This window comes from Coccinella septempunctata, chromosome 8 (genome assembly GCF_907165205.1).
Source record: "Coccinella septempunctata chromosome 8, icCocSept1.1, whole genome shotgun sequence".
Classification (NCBI taxonomy): domain Eukaryota; kingdom Metazoa; phylum Arthropoda; class Insecta; order Coleoptera; family Coccinellidae; genus Coccinella; species Coccinella septempunctata.
In genome coordinates this window covers 18,063,788-18,080,886 of record NC_058196.1, presented here as the reverse complement: position 1 = coordinate 18,080,886, position 17,099 = coordinate 18,063,788, and the positions used below count along the sequence as shown (strand labels likewise).

The following is a 17,099-nucleotide window of genomic DNA, read 5'->3' as shown; positions in this document are numbered from 1 at the left end:
TGTGATCATTCTTTGTATTGAATATCATGCCAAGAGTGGGGAAATGATTCAGGAATATTTTTTTCTGGAAATTCAAATCGTTCCTTTAGGATATTCTTTTGATGAAACCGTGGAAATGTATTTTGCCCAATATCATCATTTTCAACCATGTCTTAATGCAATTGATGCATCTTGAAATACCAAGTTGACTAAGATGACTTTTGTTTTTTCTTTTAAGAAAGAAGTAGGCTCCTGTCAAATAATGTATAACCATTGAGTATTGAACCCCTCTAGGGGCAGTTAGTATTCAATAATCAATACCCAATGTGTGTAATACCATCGAGTATTAAACCCAATTGTAATACCTTTGAATATTCAACATAATACTCCATGGTTGCATCGCAATCTTACTCTGAGTAAGAAGGTCTGATTACTCGAAGCGTTCACAAACGTAAATTTTCTTCCTAGGAGTATGTTCCCTGAGCATGTTCATATTCATACTCTACTCTCGGAGTAATTTTTTGAACACAACCAATGGCATTATTTACAGTTTCTAATATCAGACATTGAACTTTACTATAACACCCTGTATCTTGTGAACTTAGGCTTAAGGCAAGTTTGGTCGAATCATCTTACAATTAAGTAAGTATATCTTGTTTCTGGATTTGCCTTTTGTTTTGAACCAGCCTTTAAATGCCACTTGTTAAGAACTAATAACAAAACCACTAGAAAAAAATTGATATAAGCCACAAAATTTACTTTGATTCAGTATTATTTACTTGAGGCGACTCATTTTTTAGTAATATTTCCAACGTTCATGTTACACAGGTCATCTTTATAATAATGTTGTCGAAGTAAAACAATATTCACATCACTTCAAAAAACAAAAAAAAGCTACGAACTGACGTGGAATTTTCTGTTTACATGAATGTGGTATTTTGAACGCCAGTTGTGGTAGATTTATGCTCTGGAATTTTGTCCACCTATTTTAGAATCACGTAAACCCTGAGTTTTAATTTTAAACATTTTGTTACTAATTCCGCCTTCCATAAATGTCCTCCGTTATTGTAACGGACTACATTCAATAGAATTTCCTCACTTTTTCCTCTTTCTGGTTTAAAACAAAATTTCAATATACCCAACACAATCAAAAACGAATAAATATTTTATATATTTATATATAATATTTTGTATAGAAAAATATTACTTATATGAAGAAAGAGTAAAATATATAGATATTAATTTTCACACTTTTTTTGGTATAAAAATATGTTTTTTATAAATATAAATAAGATTTCAATAGTGCGACTAGCGAATAATCATCAATACATAAGGATAAAACAATAAAAATCAAGAATACTTAATAAAATTAAATAACTGTAAAAATTATTGGATTTAACAAACTATAAATATAAATTTCACAATCCGAGCATTTTCATAATTTCAATTCCAAACAATCCTTCGATTTATTGAGATTTCATTATGAATGTCTAACTTGCTATCTCTTCTAATCAAATCGGCAATTTCAGTGAAAACCATTTCTTGGGCAATCAATCCAAATACTGCAAAATATGTCAAAATATAAATAGTTGATAATGTTTTTATATTATTGACCGTCAGGAATTGATTGTACCTTTCTAATGAAGAAAGGATATAAAAATTTAAAATTGCCCAAATTTACCTAAATTTTACTTCTTGATTTCAAGCAACATTATATAAGTGTAATAAATACTTTACCCAAAACCTAATGGTAAAACTAAAGGTGCGGAATGTTAGTTTAGAATAAGATTTTCAAATTTTTTTTGTGCTGAATTGTGCTGCTGCGTTCCATTTAAATATTTCCTTTATTCCATATGGTTCTCGAGGCATATTTCACAATTTGTATAAAATGGGCCAGCCAGCAGTTTTCGAAAATTTCGGAATGAACTAGAAGAAAAATTTCAATGATAAAAAGCAGCACAATTTTTTTTTCAAAATCGAAAAGTGCTGGGCCAACTCAATACACATTAAAAGTAATGATTATCGATCTCTATTCAATACTTCAATAGTTTTTTTTGTCTCAGAGGAACCTTTCCGCACCTTGATCGATTAATATTTTTAGGGCATGGTTAATAGTAGATCATCATGAATGCAGAGAACTCAATTTCAGTAATGAATTAAATGCAATATTTCAAACTAGAAAGTGAAACATATGCAAAAAAGTTAATGAACAAAGACCTGATACTCTTAACATAATATAAATCCAAAAATTAAATAATTTCTATGGATTCAAGCTTCACATTGACCGTCACCAACTTATTCTCATCTTTTTTGTCATTAGTAACCTCAACCAATGGAATTTCAAGAGCAAACTGTTTGGGTACACAAGCCGTATCTGTACATGTCATAAGATTGAAAACTACAGTTATACAATCCCTACCAAAGTCAGGGTTTGGGGGTATATTTACAAAAAATTCCAATTGCTTCAAATTATCACCAGTTTTCGGAACGCAAGAGTATGCAGCATTGGGTAACTCAACCACCCAGTTCTGTTTCTGGTTTTCAGTTAACTTAAGGCCATCCAATAATTTTATCAAGACAACTACTGATATTTTCCCCCCATCTTTAAGCAATGAAACAGGAGTACTTTTTACCATGTCACCATCAAATTTAAAAGACATCTTCACATATTCAGAAGCAGTCAATTTCAGGTTACTCAGTTTGGTTATTTTATAACTGGAATCTAGTTCGGCTACTTTTATACAATGATTATTTGTGTCAGCAATGTACAGTTTGGACTCTGTTAGACTCATACATAATCCTCCTGGTTCCCTGAAGGCTGTAAGTGCGCCTTCTTCCTCGAGTTTTGGCGGAGTTAAAGTGGAAACTGTGTTATTGGAGATATCCACTATTTTGACCTTGTGGTTGTAAGTATCTGCCACAAATAGATGAGAATCGTCTGTAGACATTGAAACTCCTAGTGCATGTTGCAGCTTGGCGCTGTACAGCTTACCGTCCACATCACCAAAGCCAAATAGATTCTTAAAAAAGAGTTTGATATTTAGATAAACAGAACTTTTCAGAATGCTTTCAAATAATTATCTCCGTGAACTATCAGATCAAAACTTAAGAAAAGTGAAAAAAGGAATAATCATATTATCATAAAACAACGTTTAGTAGTCAAATTATTCTGAAACTAACATTTATAAGCCAATTTTCTTTTTTTTTTCTTCAAATTGTTTTTGAACGATACATAAAGAAATATTGATATATAATTGAAATAATAAATCAATGAAAGTACGTAACGAAAATTTTTTAAACGTTTTCCTGCAAATCGGAGTTGTTAAATTGGGTGGTTCCAAGATTCTTTTTCTTTTATTTGGTAAGTGTTGAACTAACGATTCCAAAACATACTGACTTTCAGTGGCGGCTGGTCTGTGAGGGCTATAGGGCTACAGCCCCCCATACAAGAAATCAATCCTTTTATGCTATTTACCTTCCATACGATTTTTAATGAAAATATTACATTCCACGGTTATTTATATAATTTATTCATGTAAAACTTTCATGCGACTCCTGCAGTTTTGTTTATTTCAATCATAATCTAGCAGTTCGTCCCTGCATGGGCGATGAATCGTATAGCCCCGAATTCTTGCATTCGGACAGTAATTCGGCTCCAGCCGCAACTCTTCGTGTCGGTCGTTTTAAGGAGTAAAAGGGCTACGATAAAAGTCGCCCCGCCCCTATCCGCTTCAGTCTAGCCGCTGCCCGCTAGCGTATAGATAGGGCCTGTTCCGATATTGCTGGTTTTACTGGCCCGCAATCGAATAACAATAGAACTCGAACGACTGGGCCAATAGGCATCGTTTCTCAAATACTGACAGTACTGTTCAGGAATATCGGAACAGACGGATAACCTAGCGTGTGTTCTTATTTGTTTACGTTTTGAAATCATGGCGAACAATAGTGTTCAAAATATTTCAAAAACTGATTTCGCGAGGCTTTTGCTGGCGGAAAAACAGCCGTATTAAACTGCTGGGTAGACCGACTCCCGATTTAAATTTAACCCAGGCAGATTAAACTCCAAAAACTTCTTACACAAGACGATTCTCAAGACAAGTGTATAACAAGTGATAACGTATGGGCAAGGGCAGGATTTAGAGATTTGAAGCACCTTAAAGAAAAAATTAAGAAGCATGAGCTATCTGCCAAGCATGTAAATTGTTCGATAGAATTAGCTTTTCTGGTTACGACTAATATCGCTGCTCAATTAGATTCAGCTTACCGGAATAATATTATTAAGCACAACGAGCAAGTAAATAAGAACAGGTATGTTTTGAAAGGAATTATAAATTGCATCAAATTTTGCGGAAAACCGGTTTTAAAATTTCATATTTTTATTATTATCCTAAAAGTAGCCCTCTAGTGAACTAGATCACAAGCCGCCACTGCTGACATTCCCTAAGACTAGTTTTTTACAACTACATATGTTTTGTTTTCGAGTTATTCAACAATAACTCGATGGCCAATAGGCACATTCTCAAAACGATTTCGATCATAAGTTCATTAGACAGACACTACATGTTTCTTGGTATTCTATAATTCCTAGTACCTACTACTTAGCACTGCTGATCGACAATTATGGTTTACCTTGCTAATAGGTATAAAACTCTCAAAATATCGACATGCCATTAGTTTTTGGTTGCTTTTTCAAGAAAAAACTTCGAAGAATATTATTTTAGTCCCTGAAAATACTCAGGAGAGATTAACTCAACCTTAGAAAATTACATGCTACAACCTTCGGTGAATCCGAAGAATCAAGGAACCATACGCAAATAACGTGACTAGGTATGCTCAGATAATACCCAATATTTGAATGTACAGGGTGGGCAAATCTCGATGTTTTAGCACTACAGCTTTTAAACCAGAGGAGATAGACAGAATCTGATACCCCATTCTCGTTCTCTTTTTCTGAGAAACTAGTAAGAGTAGTAGTCATTTTTGGCCACCTTCTTTTGTTCTCGAGTTATAAGCGAAAATTGGAAAATTGTCTACAAAATAATGGACAGTTTGAAAGTCTGTTACAGTAAAAATTTTTGTTGAAGGTATGTTACAGTCGAAACTCGTGTCTGTGTACCTAACTGTCCGTTTTGTTGAGTATTAACGGATGTTCGTTTTTTCCGTTGTATATTTTTATTTATTACTAAGACCAAACAGCTTTCTGAATTCGCTAACAAGCAAAATGAGCCTGTATTCCTGCATTCTGATTACTAAAAAAATAACTTTTTCGTGGATACGCACCCGACTAAGGGCAAAAGAATTCTGTTCGCATAATCACCAGGTAAGAATAAGGTTATGGTCCGTATATACGCTTTGGTTACTTTGGTTAGTAAGTAGCCGGTCGGTATATGTCAAATTCCTGAAACTTCGGTGCAATATCTGTCACCAGAATAACCGTAGTAACCGTTCCCGGCAATATACGTAATATACCCTAAAAAAAAACATGTCAATTCAAAGGAGCCAATCCAAAATCCTTAGAACTATAACAAATGCGCTGTATTACGTTTCAAATCAAACACTACACGAGCTCCATACAAGGACGTCATAAAGGAAAGAAGGGAAAAACGTTACACCAGACTAGAGGGCCATATGAATATTTTGAGCCACCCATGGCCAGCAGATCGCAGAGAAAACAGAAGAGGAACTGCTTCTGGGCAGGATTTCATCACAATACTATAGAGCACTCAGCTCTATAGCTAGCAAATTATCTTCTAGAATAATTTATTCTGATTGTTATAACCATTATTATACAAAAATGGTTATTTTGGCGTTTTCCTATGATCTTGCTGTGCCAAATAAATAAACAAGAAAATAAATAAATAAATTTGACCAGCACAAGCATTACACTTACCTTAGGGTCCTCTTTTCCACCAACCACAGCAGAAACCTTTCCGTCTCTAAGCGACACTCTTCGAATACTTGAGCTTTCGCTATCTGCGATGTATAATTCATCAGTTTTCTTGCATAGTGCAAGTCCAGATGGTTGAGCAAAGCCTGCTGTATGAGGATATACATTGTTCCTATTTTCCTCACGACCTGAACCTAAAATTAAGGAAAAATAGTTATTAAACTGACAAATCGTACGTTACGGATTGGACATCTAGTGAATTCAATTTTTTTTCTTAGTAATTATATTCTACTACCTAATATAATCTTGATAAAAAACTTTAACCTAGACCTAGAGCATCAAGACTTTGGAACTTACTGCCTCCAGACCTAACCTAACTTAACCTAGACCTAGAGCATCAAGACTTTGGAACTTTCTGCCTCCAGACTGTTTCCCGAAAAGCTTTGATCTGGCGACCTTCAAGTGTTGTATTAATAAACTTCCATTTCTATACTCCCCCTATTTAATGCATCGTTTTAGTAAAATAATATGCTACTGTTTTGCTTAAAGTAACATACGTTCAGAAAAATTCGTCGTTTGTACCACCACATTATTATTCAAGAAATGAAAGTATATGTTATCAACTCTAATGACCTAATTTTTAGCGTTATTTTCCATATGTTTTTTCTTGTAAAATCCAAATCGAAAAAACATGATAGTTTTATGGGATGTGAAAGATAACCATGAAGACCTCAAAATTTCAAACACGTTTACATTCATAGGTGAATAAAAAGACAAAGTCCTTAGAATATAAAATACTATATTATTCTTTACTCAAAGACAAAATCCAATCCTTGATTGAGAAAATTTTTCATGTCATGAAACTATAGAACAATTCGTTACAATGTTGCAAAACACAGCCGATAATTGTGAATTTCATGCAGATAATGAAGATGGCTTTATAAAAACTAGATCAGTGTGAAAAATGGATCGTTAACTCTTTCAGTGTACCTTAGTGAAAAAATGTGTTCAAAATTATTGCCCTGCTTATACAGGGTGTGTATCTGAATGACACCGAAAAAATGAAAGGGGTGATTCTTTGAGCAAAATTTAAGTAGGTATTTGTATTCGTCATCAAATTTTTTGAAGAACCCATCCCCATAAAAGTAAAACCCCTCCGAAACAAAAATATTGTTTTCCTTTTTATTGTTCCTGCATATTGAGCCGAAGAAATGAAACTTGGTAAATATCATTTGTCAATGAAATTACACATGTTGGAATTTTTTAAACGCTAAAGTATGCTCAGAAAGGGTTGAAATAGTAAACCTCTAAGTTATTCTGTTTGGATGAAAATTTTCCTTTTAAAAAACATGGCTGAAAAGTCCAATTAATATGCAAACTTTTTTATTTCTGCAAGTTTTTTAAACATATACGAGTAAAACAAAATGTATTGCAAGCTCATATTAAATAGCTTTTTATTTAACTGCAGATACTTGTTAAGGCCTTCTAATTTAATTCATTTACCAAATTTTAAACCAATCGGTATTTCCGTATTCAATATGGCAGACTGAATTTTTGTCTAAATTCATGTAGATTCATGTAGTTTCATTTCCAGGCACCCTGTATACTAGTTTTAAACAAATAAATTCATTTCAACCTACCTGCAATAGCAAGACAAGTACCAGCCACAGCAGATTTGTTTCTCCACCAATAAGTTGTCTGGAAAAACAGACCCCATAGTTGATGTGTTCCAGCCATCGCGATCAACAGAACTTCACAACCTTCCTTTGTTTTAAACAAGGACAAGTCCCATGGCGACGATAGCAATTGTTCTTTTGCAGGAGATCCTCCACTGTAGTCATGGTGATTTTGGATGCCAGTTCCTGCAACTGTCTCCACAGTATTCTTGGATAAATCCACCAGCCTGATGGCATGATTTTCTGTATCGGCGACGTAGATTTTGTTCTCATCGTAAAATACAAGACCTTGGGGACTGTTAAATTGCGCTTCTTCTATACAACCGTCTTTAAGTCCCATTTTGGATGATCCAATCTGCTTCAGGATCTTCCCATCTTTGTTGAAGATCAAAACTCTGTTGTTACCACTATCGGACACAGCAAAAATTTCTTCTCCATCCTTCCTAAGGTAATTGGTGATTTTTCCAGGAAACAATAAAGGCCCCTTCTCTTCTGGTAAAAAGTGGTATACAGATTTCATGGATATCTTGTGATCGGAGATGGCTCCTTGAGCCTTGTAGTATTTCAAGGCGTTTCTGATGTATAATTTCAACTCTTCCTTGTGCCCTTCCCCTGTGAGTAGTACGATTGGGTTAGCATGTGGACCAATCAGCATCAAAGATGGCCAGCAATATACTCCGCAGTCGCGCCACATGTCCATCTCAACGTCGTTGACAACAGGGTGTTTTATGTTATAGCGTTGTACGGCCGCCAAGATGTTAGAGGAGATTTTTTCGTTTTGAAACTTGGCACTGTGCACGCCAATCTGAAATTTTTATTTTCTTAACAAGTGCAGAAAGTGATATTTCCAGCACGCGACTGTCGTTGATCCGAAAAATCGCATCAGAGTTCGCGCAGGCAGTCGCACGAGTCGGAAACATTATTTTTCCTAACAGGATATCTTAATTCATACGCCTTTGAAGAAATCTTTATTTCTAACTGGTAACTTATTTCTAATTATGAATTCTTTATTCAGTTCACTGCATCAAGGGGTTTCAGTCACTAATCTATTCAACTAAAATATTCTCATAACGGAACAATTTCTGGTTATACCTGAAATAGCACTATTTTTTATTTCAAATAGCAAACTCAGAATTTTATGGCATCATGAATGAGATCATTCAAAGAAAATTTGAACAATGTACCTTGTGCAAGCATCACTTCAGAAGATTTTGACTTATAATGACTTTTGTAAATAAATTTTAATAACTACAGCAAAAATTAGTTTGATTATGTGTTAAGCGAAGAAAACCTATTATTACTCAAATGACTTCTGTTTAGGTCAACATTGTTCATGGAATAGTCGTCAATTTCGTCAAATCGAAGGTTCGAAAACTCAATAAGTTCCATTCTATTTATTAATTTAGCGTATGGATGCTTTACAGTACGATAAAGGAGACTACAAGTATAGGTAAAAGTAACAACAGAAGTATGTATTCCAATGAAAACCTATATTTTTTTATGTCCCATATCATTTCTACTGGAAAAAACATCATTAGCGTCTGAAACATCAATTCCTTTTCCCAAATCGAATTGTTATTCCAGTTAATCGAAAAAGTTTATGATTTTGGCGATGATTTGCCCTGTGGATCTTCAAGATATTTCACCACACTATTTTTTGCTAATTAACCTCTCTTAATCTCAGTTCATCGTTTTTCTCTACTAAAAACATTGAATTACAAGTTTTTTTTACGATTCATATTTTCCACCTAATGGAGGAAAAAGTATATACCGGGTGACCCACCCCAGACGCGGCGCTCATTTTGAGGGATTAAATGAAGATATTTTGGAAATCTTCTTCTTGTGGTGTGTGTAGGATGTCCGAAAGCACAATTTAAAATTATTGTCATATATACAGGGTGTTCGAAAACAAAGATATAGACCAAAGTTACCCTTTTTTAAATGTAACACCCTATATTTGACCTCAAAAATGGAATGGCAAGCTCAAGTTATGATGAGTTTCTTCAGATTACTTTATAGCTCAGAAGCACCCTTCACGAGATAATGGCGAAAAATCGAAAATTGGGAATTTTTTTTTAAATAGCAATTAATGGAGAAACTAGTTCGCCAGCGATACAGCCAGAATTTTTTCGAGTAGACAAGTTGGCTACTCCTACATATAAAAGAAAATTTCAACTCTGGAATATACGGAGTGATCATAATTAATTCTCAAACATCAACTATAAATAATCGTTGAAAAAAAATTAATTTCGAAACTATCTTCATAAAAATTTTCTACATCTAAACCTGATAGTTTCTGAGCAATTTTCCATTTTTAATTCAAACTAATAAACCATTTTCGCCATTATCTCGTAAATGGTCCTTCTAAGGTATAAGGTGATCTGAAGAAAATCATCATAATTTGAACTTGCCGTTCCATTTTTGAGTTCAACTACAGAGTGGTACATTTAACAAAGTGTAACTTTGGTCTATATCTTTGTTTTCGAAGACCCTGTATATAGTCCTGAATATGACAATAATTTTAAATTGTGCTTTTGAACACCCTACACACACCAAAAGAAAAGATTTTCAAAATATCTAATTTTAAGGGAGTAAATACTCCCTCAACATTCTGTACTAATTACCTTCGATTTGTCCTAATTGATTGATGACCCAAACAAAATCCAGGTGCTTTTACGATAATTCGATGGTAATTTTATTTTACCTTATCTCAGCCATAATAATTGAAATATGAAACACCTCTCAACCCAATCTGTTTCACAAAAATCTTGATAAGTAGAAAATTGTTGAATATGTACCTCGCATGTATAGCACATTATTGGAATTGTCTTTTAATGGACTCTATAAAGGTACCTTTTATAATACTGGGTCTGCATTTTAAATTAGAAAGTAGTTTAATTTTTCCAGCATAACCAGCAGTTGCACTTGTATGGAAATGTTTTAGTTGAATAGCTCAATATTGATGTCAGTTCTCTCAAAACTGCAGACAATGCCCCTTGAGCTAGAATTCATATTTATAACAGTACCTAATTTTGAAATTAAATCAGAAATACAGTCTGTCCCAACCAGTTTTCAGCCATAAGAAAAACATGCATCACATTTCATTATTTTGAAATGTTGTAATCAGCATGTTGAAAAATAATCAACTCACGACAACTAATCCATCCTCTACAGTAAATTCTTCCTCTATCTCCTTCAAATCAGGTAATATGTGCATACAGTTGATGCAGCAATAAGTGAAGAAATCCATTAAAACTAATTTACCCTTTAAATCCTCCTTGAAAGAGATGGGCTTAGAGACATTAAACCATTCAAGACCTGTAAAAGTGAATATTTGAGGAACAGTATACCTATAAAACATACATCTTTCGATAGCAATTAGAATATCATTAATCATTGAATATAAGAGTTTCTAATTTCCAGATTTTATCCGTCGTTCAAGAGGCAAATGAAAATAAAATTCACATACCCTTTTGAAAATCTTTAACGGGTGGATATTTTATCTCAGCCAGGTATTTCGAAAACGCTTTTTCCCATTCTTCACCTTTTGATCCATGAACATAACTTGCTAGTTTACGCTTAGAGTTGCGAAAATCTTCATCCACATCCATTGTATTTTTCTTAAAGCTTCTAAATAATTGTGGAAAAAGAAAAATACCTCTGTTAAATATTTTATTCATATATCTAAGTGAAAGTTATTTCGTTTACGTTATTTGAATTGTTATTATGAAGAACACAGAAAACATTCTTTATGGTCATGATTTTTTAGGTTACCTTTGAACAACAAAATTTATCAGGATAAAAGCCAATTTGGCAAAAATCGTAACCTTTTCTAAAATTTAAAATTTCTAGAGCATATCAAAAGCATCAGATATATCGAAACTCATTCCCTAAACGAAAACGCAATGAATTTTTTTTCTATGTTATTTTTCGATCATATGTACGATCAGCTGTCATTTTGACGTTCAACAATTTCGTGTTTATGGATGTTGTTTGTGTTATTAATCATGTCAGGTAAATTAGATTCCTTTTCACCAAGCTCAGGGATGGAAGCGTGCTTGTCCCTTGAAAGGGAGTTAGATAAACTCCTGGTAAGATTTGAGGGTGTAAAGGATCAAGGTCTGGGCCTCCTGGACAATGTCATAAAAGATATTAAAGGCCTCCAAGAACAACTTAGTACTGGTGAGTATTTTTGGAATATTTTAGATTTTTCAATTTCTTTGTTCTTCTAATAAACACGCACTCATAATGATAATAATTTTTCAGTTCCTGAAGACCAGTTACTCACTAAAGATCAAGCAGAAGTTGTTAAAGAAACAATGTGTAAAGCAAAAACTTCTCTAGCAAAATTTGCAGGAGATCATAGGGAATTACACAGTGCATTGTCTAAATACGGTAAATTAATTGACCGTAATTTCGTTGCGGATTATGCTGCTACTAGTAGACCTAATATATTCAATAATCCAGATAAGGTGAACCTGATTAATAAAATAATATGTCAGCATTATCATAGACAGGGAATGCATGATGTTGCTGAAGCTCTAGCCGAAGTAAGTTATCGTTTTATTTCAACTTGTAGAACTTCTTATTGATGGCATAATGATTTTAGGAGACTGATGTCCAATGTGAATTTACTGAAAAAGAATCATTTGGAGAATTGAATCACATTTTAGATTGTTTAAGGAATAAAGATTTAGAACCGGCCCTTGCATGGGCTACTGCTCATTCACAAGCTCTAGATAATATCAGTTCTACCCTAGAATTTAAATTACATAGGTTGAAATATATTGAACTCCTATCCAAAGGAACACATTATCAGACTGATGCTATTACTTATGCTCGGAATCATTTTAGGAAGTTTGTAAAGCAACATGAAAAAGGTAAAATTTTGCTCTTACTGGTATATTAGTATTAATTTCAACAGTAAGCAAGTGTGATAGAGTTTAATTCAAAATAGGCTGTTCTGATCTGAAATATTTAAATTGGAACGAACCAATAATAATGTTTATCGATGATCAAACGAATGTCTTGCTTTTATCTTTCTGGTTTTACCATGTTTTTCAAATATAAAAAAATGTTAACCCGAAAAAGTTGCAGTGTGAGGGAAATAATTCTTGTACAACATCTTATAAATTTTGTGTTGTATTTTCACTTATTGACATTGAATTTCCATCAAGTAACTGCCACACTAAATGGATTACAAGAAAACTGATCTGTTTACGCAACTTTCACCTGAATATTTGGAAAATAATGAAGCTGCATTTGCTGGCCGAGTGCACTCAGGCACGCAAACTAAACATATTATGGCGTTCTGTTACCATTCGTCATGAAATACAACTCTAGCACGGAAGTCGAAGTTGGCAAAATTTCTTGTGGATTGCAAACCTTCACTCCATCACGGAATTGCGTGTCGACTATGTACCATGCGCAGAGCTTTTGTTTGGAAGGTTACATGCTTTTACTATCATTCGAGTATTTTGTAACCATTTGTTTCGTGGTCTATGCTGTATTTATTGATTCAACTAACTTTGAAAACACAATATGATTTATCAATTATTTCAGTTTTGTCCACTTTTATTAGACTATCTATGTCAGATATACTAACTACAAAGCGCACAAATTCAATTGAAGTCCGAAATTTATTGTGAATGATAAATTTCATGCCAACTCTCGTGCCACACTATTACTCGGTTAGCGAATTGGTTACGAATGCAACTTTAGGCTTGAAATTTGCCTAAGATTTTGCATAATTGATAAAAAAATCAGTAGGTGTTTCCTTATGGAATAAGCATAGTATCTAATTTTGTTAATATTCCAGAGTTCTGTTTTCATTATTATTTGAATTTGTTTCAGATATACAGGTTTTGATGGGTATGTTACTGTATATTCCAAATGGTATAGGAACCTCTCCGTACAGTTGTCTGGTGAGCGAAGAACTGTGGGTTGATACTTACGAACTCTTCACCCGAGATGCTTGTCAGCTGATGGGTATAACGGTCCACAGTCCTTTGGCAATATGCCTGAATGCAGGTTGTGCTGCCATACCAGCTCTGTTGAACATAAAACAAGTCATGATGCAGAGACAGGTCGGACCAATGTGGAATGGAAAAGATGAACTTCCAGTAAGTGTATTAATATTCACGACTCGTTACCTGTGACTGCGCCGAATATGGCTTTAGATGCATCACAATTGTATTTTGTTGGCATCTGATCACAACGCGAAGATAGCCACCTAACACCCAAATGTTTGTGTGAAATGTTATGTGTGATGGACTTACTAAAACATGGCGCGATTTCACGATATGTCATTATCATCATTTTCTAAAAGTTTTCTATCAATGAGAATCCTTAAACAACATATATTCCATATGATTGGTTCAGGAACCGAATGAGGATGATCCCGATCGACGACTCCAGTTCTGTGAAGTGGTCAGTGAAATGACTACAAGATGGAGGCGCACCACCTCATTTCTTTCAACCGGTGCGTCAGTTCTTAGATGAAAATTTTCTTCAGGGAAGAAGGGGAAGTGGCCACCCAGATCACTTGATCTGGCCCCACTAGACTTTTTTCTATGGGGACACCTGAAATCCAAGATTTACGTTACCCAGCCTGAGTCACTGGATGGTTCGCCAAATCGAATCAAAATTACACAAGAAATCTTGAGTAATGTACATGAGAGTTTTCAGCAAAACTTATATTACTGCATGGAAGTGAATGGTGCCCATTTTCAGCATTTAATAAAGTAATCACTTATTATGTAGTATTAGTAAGTATACTCCATTCACTTTTATTTTAGCACTCGGGTGGCCATGGAAATTTGACACATTTCACTCTGTATAATACGAAAATGTGGGGTTATGAAACTTGTCAAAACATTTTTGGATTTTAAATCAACGCTATGTTGCCCGTTCTACATAAAAGTTTCTGTTTCTGTGTTTTATCACAATGTCGAATCTCTTCGGAAAATTTGTGACGAACATAATTGAAGTTTATACAAACTGATTGAGGCATACTAAATCCAGTTATTTGCATGGAAAATACAGGAGATCAGTATAATATCATAATATGCACTAGCTTGAGGAGAGTTAATGTTCGTTATCTTCTTTGGCTAAAGTTTGAATACGTTACATCAGTTGTAGATTCAAAAATATTAACCCGAATATGAAATGCATATGATGCAGTGGTTGTGAATGGGTATCTGCCGAAGGAATTAACAGATAATTACAAGAATGTTAAATTCTTCAACAAAAATCATCTTGCATCAATATAAGTATGTAAATGGAAAAAGGAAGATTTAAGTCAAGATGAATTTCACTTTTGAAAAAAAATTTCACATGAACAGGACAACTGGCGCGTATTTGTGGCTGTTATCTTAATACATTGATATAATAATAATAATTAGGTATTTATTAGTACTTTAAGACATTTACAATGTAAAGAACAAGTCAAATGAAAAATCAATTTTCGGGAAATTATTCTACGATGACATTCATCGAAAATCCTGTAGTAAACTTTTCGCATTAATTCACTCAAACATAAAATTCTCAAATGCCACCACTTTTTTGGGTCTCCCAATAGAAGGAAATTCTTTGTCATCCTCTTCATTCACAATCTTTCTGATTGTGGAAATATTCAGCTGAAATATAAGTCGTTTAGATTCAGATGAAACATATAAATTCTTTTACATTGAATATGTTCGTTACCGTCTGACGCATTGTGGATTTTAGAATATCAGGGTATAACTATTTGAATGGGCGGACCTGAATTCTAAGCAGCACTTCCTGAAAACCTGTCTCTTTTTCAATCACTTTCGGCATTTTCGTAATAAAAATTGATATTAGTTGTGGCAACGGCGCTATGACATTAACGACATTTCATGAGTGCCAACCTTACTCCGTTCTGGTTACAAAAACTTGAGAAAATCATTTTATGGCCAACCGACTGCTAAAATAAAAGTGAATGGAGTATACTCTTCCACTATTTAACCTGTCATTTCGTTATCGTTGGAAATTTTGAAGCGAAATGTCAGGATCAGATTAGTACTCGATAAGATCTTCACCATGAGGTATCGCAACACCCCTTATCCCTATTCAAAATGAAGGGGTTGGGCTCTACCGCGTTAGTGGGTTGCAGTTACGGGGATGCAAAGGGCGGAAAAAATGTTCCTCCTCGAATCAGAAATTGACAGGTCCGAGCGATTTTTCACATTTTCATTGGACTACACTGTATGTGGGCTATTAATTTGTATATGGTTGATTGGAAGTATCGGGACCATGAATCTATTCATATTGCTAATGAAGTAACTCTAACAGAGGCAGGTTGATAATATAAATGTATTTTTACAGATTGAAATCGATTTGGGTCCTGACAGCAGGTATCATTCGATGTTTGCCTGCCCTATTTTGAGGCAACAATCCACCAAGGGTAACCCTCCAATGAGACTTGTTTGTGGACATGTTATATCCAGAGATGCCTTGAGTAAACTTTGTAATGGAAACAAGTAAGTTTCTCTCTTTGAGTTAGAATTTATTCCTTTATTTGTGTTGTGCTTGTAATTTTTATCATGCCAATGCGATTCTTTCTACAAAAGATATTGTTTCATTGAATTTTCAGTGTATTATCTGGGATGACGAGGAAATCTGAAACTTATCGAGTTTTTGTCACTTACGGTTATACCGGAAATATCAAATTGTTTATATCTTGAAAATGGTTGATGGGTGAAGGTAAACTTACCTTCACTTACCTGAAAATCCTATTGTGATAGTGAAAAACGTGTCGTGGTTTGAAAACTCATTTGTGTGAAAATCATAAAATCTAGTTTTAAAATGAAAAACGTTCATCATGGCTTCAATAATAGTTCCTGAAAATTTCATCCTTATAACGTCGAATGGGAAATATTTGTCTTTAAGCTGAAGTATTTCTGGAAAGTGATGTCATGATCGAAGTCACATCAAAATATGATGAATATCCAAAAGTGGTACAAATTTCTTGTTCTGCCACCTGACAAAACGAAGTTGGCGGCTACTTCCATTGCAACCGGAAATAACAGAAATTAGAAAATATTTTAGATTTCTCACGAAAAAAGAAGTGAAAATTAATTTCATGAAAATATCTTTTGTAGTTTTCTCCATATAATTTTGAGTGAGGTTAAGAAGGGAGTGCGAGTCTTTGGCTTGTACATATATTTCAACAGTAGATTCTTGAGGTTGAAAGAAACAGTTTTTTCTTTGCCTTTTTTCCCCAATCTGGCCTAGATAAAAAATATGTAGCCATTTCAAGTTATCATAAGGAGCTATGCCACCCTGGGAAACCTAACATTGAAGTTTTTTAATTAATTGTTTTTTTACAGAATGAAATGCCCCTACTGCCCAGTAGAACAGAGTCCAGGTGATGCAAGATTTGTTATATTTTAGTGAAGTGTTTCAAATTTATAAAATATAATCAAGATTTTCTCTTTACTGATACGAAGGTTTTACTGTATGGAATTTCAGTTTATGTGTAACGTGATCTCTGAGTATGGAAATAACATAGAATAAATATATACTATTTTTAAGAA

At 34.1% G+C, this 17,099-nt stretch overlaps 2 protein-coding genes across 2 annotated transcripts; one reads left to right on the top strand and one right to left on the bottom strand.

Annotated features, from left to right (window-relative positions):
* Window positions 1-1,139: 1,139 nt before the first annotated feature.
* On the bottom strand, window positions 1,140-11,222 carry LOC123318696 (NHL repeat-containing protein 2). Its single transcript, XM_044905389.1, has 5 exons — window positions 11,012-11,222; window positions 10,694-10,860; window positions 7,507-8,347; window positions 5,870-6,060; window positions 1,140-2,999 (listed from the first exon to the last, which is right to left on the bottom strand). The coding sequence occupies exons 1-5, from the start codon at window positions 11,220-11,222 to the stop codon at window positions 2,229-2,231; spliced, it is 2,181 nt and encodes a 726-aa protein (XP_044761324.1). The 3' UTR covers window positions 1,140-2,228.
* A 306-nt stretch (window positions 11,223-11,528) lies between these two features.
* LOC123318695 (E3 ubiquitin-protein ligase RMND5A) lies at window positions 11,529-17,099 on the top strand. The gene is made up of 6 exons (XM_044905388.1): window positions 11,529-11,724; window positions 11,809-12,092; window positions 12,152-12,422; window positions 13,396-13,664; window positions 15,889-16,043; window positions 16,893-17,099. Exons 1-6 carry the CDS (start codon window positions 11,529-11,531, stop codon window positions 16,954-16,956), a joined length of 1,239 nt encoding a protein of 412 aa, XP_044761323.1. The 3' UTR covers window positions 16,957-17,099.